The sequence below is a fragment of the Poecilia latipinna genome, unplaced genomic scaffold, assembly GCF_001443285.1.
Source record: "Poecilia latipinna isolate Pla-1442-1.1 unplaced genomic scaffold, P_latipinna-1.0 Scaffold2499, whole genome shotgun sequence".
Classification (NCBI taxonomy): domain Eukaryota; kingdom Metazoa; phylum Chordata; class Actinopteri; order Cyprinodontiformes; family Poeciliidae; genus Poecilia; species Poecilia latipinna.
The window spans coordinates 21,674-23,789 of NW_015115115.1; the positions used below are offsets into that span (position 1 = coordinate 21,674).

The window sequence follows — 2,116 nt, forward strand, 5'->3', positions numbered from 1 at the left end:
GGGACAGAGAGATAGAGGGACAGAGAGATAGAGGGACAGAGAGATAGAGGGACAGAGAGATAGAGGGACAGAGATAGAGGGACAGAGAGATAGAGGGACAGAGAGATAGAGGGACAGAGATAGAGGGACAGAGAGATAGAGGGACAGAGAGAGAGACAAAGAGACAGAGGGACAGACAGAGACAGAGGGACGTTTTACATGAGAACTTCCTCCGTTGCCTCATGGCATCAATGAATTAAAATTTAAGTTTCCTTTTGCTGCTGCAGCACCAAGACATCCAACCCTGCAGCTTCCATCAGATTTACTCAGAGGTCAGAGGTCAACCAGCTCTAGCAGCCTGTTGTACTGAAAACCCTCAGCACTCGTATCAATGTCTGTCCTGCTGCTGATGGTTCCAGGAACCACCGGAGACCAGCGAAGCTAAAACCCTGGTTTCACTTTAATGGCTGGTAGGTAGAAGCAGCTGAAACGACTGCAGGAAACTTAGCCGCCACTTCCATTCCTTCCCCTGTAAAGGGAACAGGTGATGCAGACGAGGGAACAGGTGATGCAGACGAGGGAACAGGTGATGCAGACGAGGGAACAGGTGATGCAGACGGAGCTTCGGACAGGACGACCACATGGCAAACATTCTCCAGCTTCTTCTGCTCCAAATCCAGTAAAAACAACAACCAAGGACAACAGATATTTAGTGTTGTCTCAGCATTTCTAACCCCTCATCTGGTCTGGTTTCACTGGTTCCTCAGGGCTTTGCACTCGGCCGCCGTGCTGTGACGGCTTTATGTTTCCATGGTAACATGGCTCTTTATGACATCATAATTGATTTCCATGATGAACGGATTACCGTCAGTGTTGTGCATCTGCTCAGAATAAAACATCTCTGTAATCCAGTCACTGGGCTGTAAAAACTAAACCTGAGACAATGTCAATTTGACTCCTTTATTCTCTGTTACCATGGCAACACAATCAGCTGTTAGTCGGGTAAGAAAATCAGTTCAGAAACATCCAGACGGAACAAAGCGGCTGGCGCCGTTACCGTCGGTTACGGACGGATCAGCGGGATCCTGTTCATCGTCATGGCAACGGCTGTGCGTGATACCGAGATGTGAGTTCGCAGTTAAGTTAACATGTACAGATAGAAATGGTGAGGAGGCGGGGCCTCGGCCCGGTGGGCGGGGCCTCACAGCCTGGCCTTGTTCATGCGGCCCATCAGCTTCTCCAGCTTGATGGCGAGCGTCATGTCGCCTTTGATGCGCAGCTTCCCCGTCATGAAGGCCATGGTCGGCTTCAGCTGCCCTGCAGGCACAGCAGGCAGCCGTTACCGTGGAGACAGCACCAGCAGGCGCCTGCGTCCCGTCACTTCAACTCACCTGCAAACATCTTAGTGAAGTCACCGGAGTCCATCGTCATGACGACGTCGGCCTTGGCGGGGGGCTCCCCCTGACCCGCGCTGCCGGAGCCGCTCTTCAGGTCCAGGAACCAGACGCCGCTGTGATCCCCTAATACGGGCAGGAAGACGTTACAGGAAGACGGCCGCTGACGACCGTATGTGGACGTTCACTTCCTGTTACCTGAGAGGTCAAAGCGGTACACGCCCTGAGTCGCCTGGACGACGTCCTCATTGATGACGCCTCTGATGATGTCAAAGGTGCTTCCTATTGGTCCGCCAGAAGGGGGCGTGTCCGAAGGGGGCGCTTTGAAGGCTGGTGTTGCCCCTGGCAACAAGAAACTACAGATTAGCATGTGGTACACTGTAATATCTCATAGTACCCTGTAGTACCCAGTAATACCCTGTAGTATCCTCTAGTACCCAATAGTACCCTGTACTACTCTGTAGTACCCAGCAGTACCGTGTAGTACCCAGCAGGACGCAGCAGGACGCAGCAGTACCCTGTAGTACCCAATAGTACCCAGCAGTACCGTGTAGTACCCAGCAGGACGCAGCAGGACGCAGCAGTACCCTGTAGTACCCAATAGTACCCAGCAGTACCCAGTAGTACCCTGTACTACCCAGCAGTACTGTATAATCCCCCCCCAATAGTACAGGGTAGTACTATTGGGTACTACCCAGCAGTACCCAGTAGTGCCCAGGAGTACCCTGTAGTACCCAGTTGAA

General features: G+C 52.6%; 1 protein-coding gene across 1 annotated transcript in view; it reads right to left on the minus strand.

Moving 5' to 3' along the window:
• Positions 1-925: 925 nt before the first annotated feature.
• The window catches only part of hsdl2 (hydroxysteroid dehydrogenase like 2), an 8,411-nt gene continuing 7,220 nt past the window's right edge, over positions 926-2,116 (minus strand). The window contains exons 9-11 of the mRNA XM_015019888.1: positions 1,572-1,715; positions 1,371-1,499; positions 926-1,296 (exon numbers count right to left, since the gene is read on the minus strand). Of these exons, the coding sequence (XP_014875374.1) occupies positions 1,181-1,296; positions 1,371-1,499; positions 1,572-1,715 (389 nt within the window). The 3' untranslated portion in view covers positions 926-1,180. The remainder of the gene's footprint in view (positions 1,297-1,370; positions 1,500-1,571; positions 1,716-2,116) is intronic.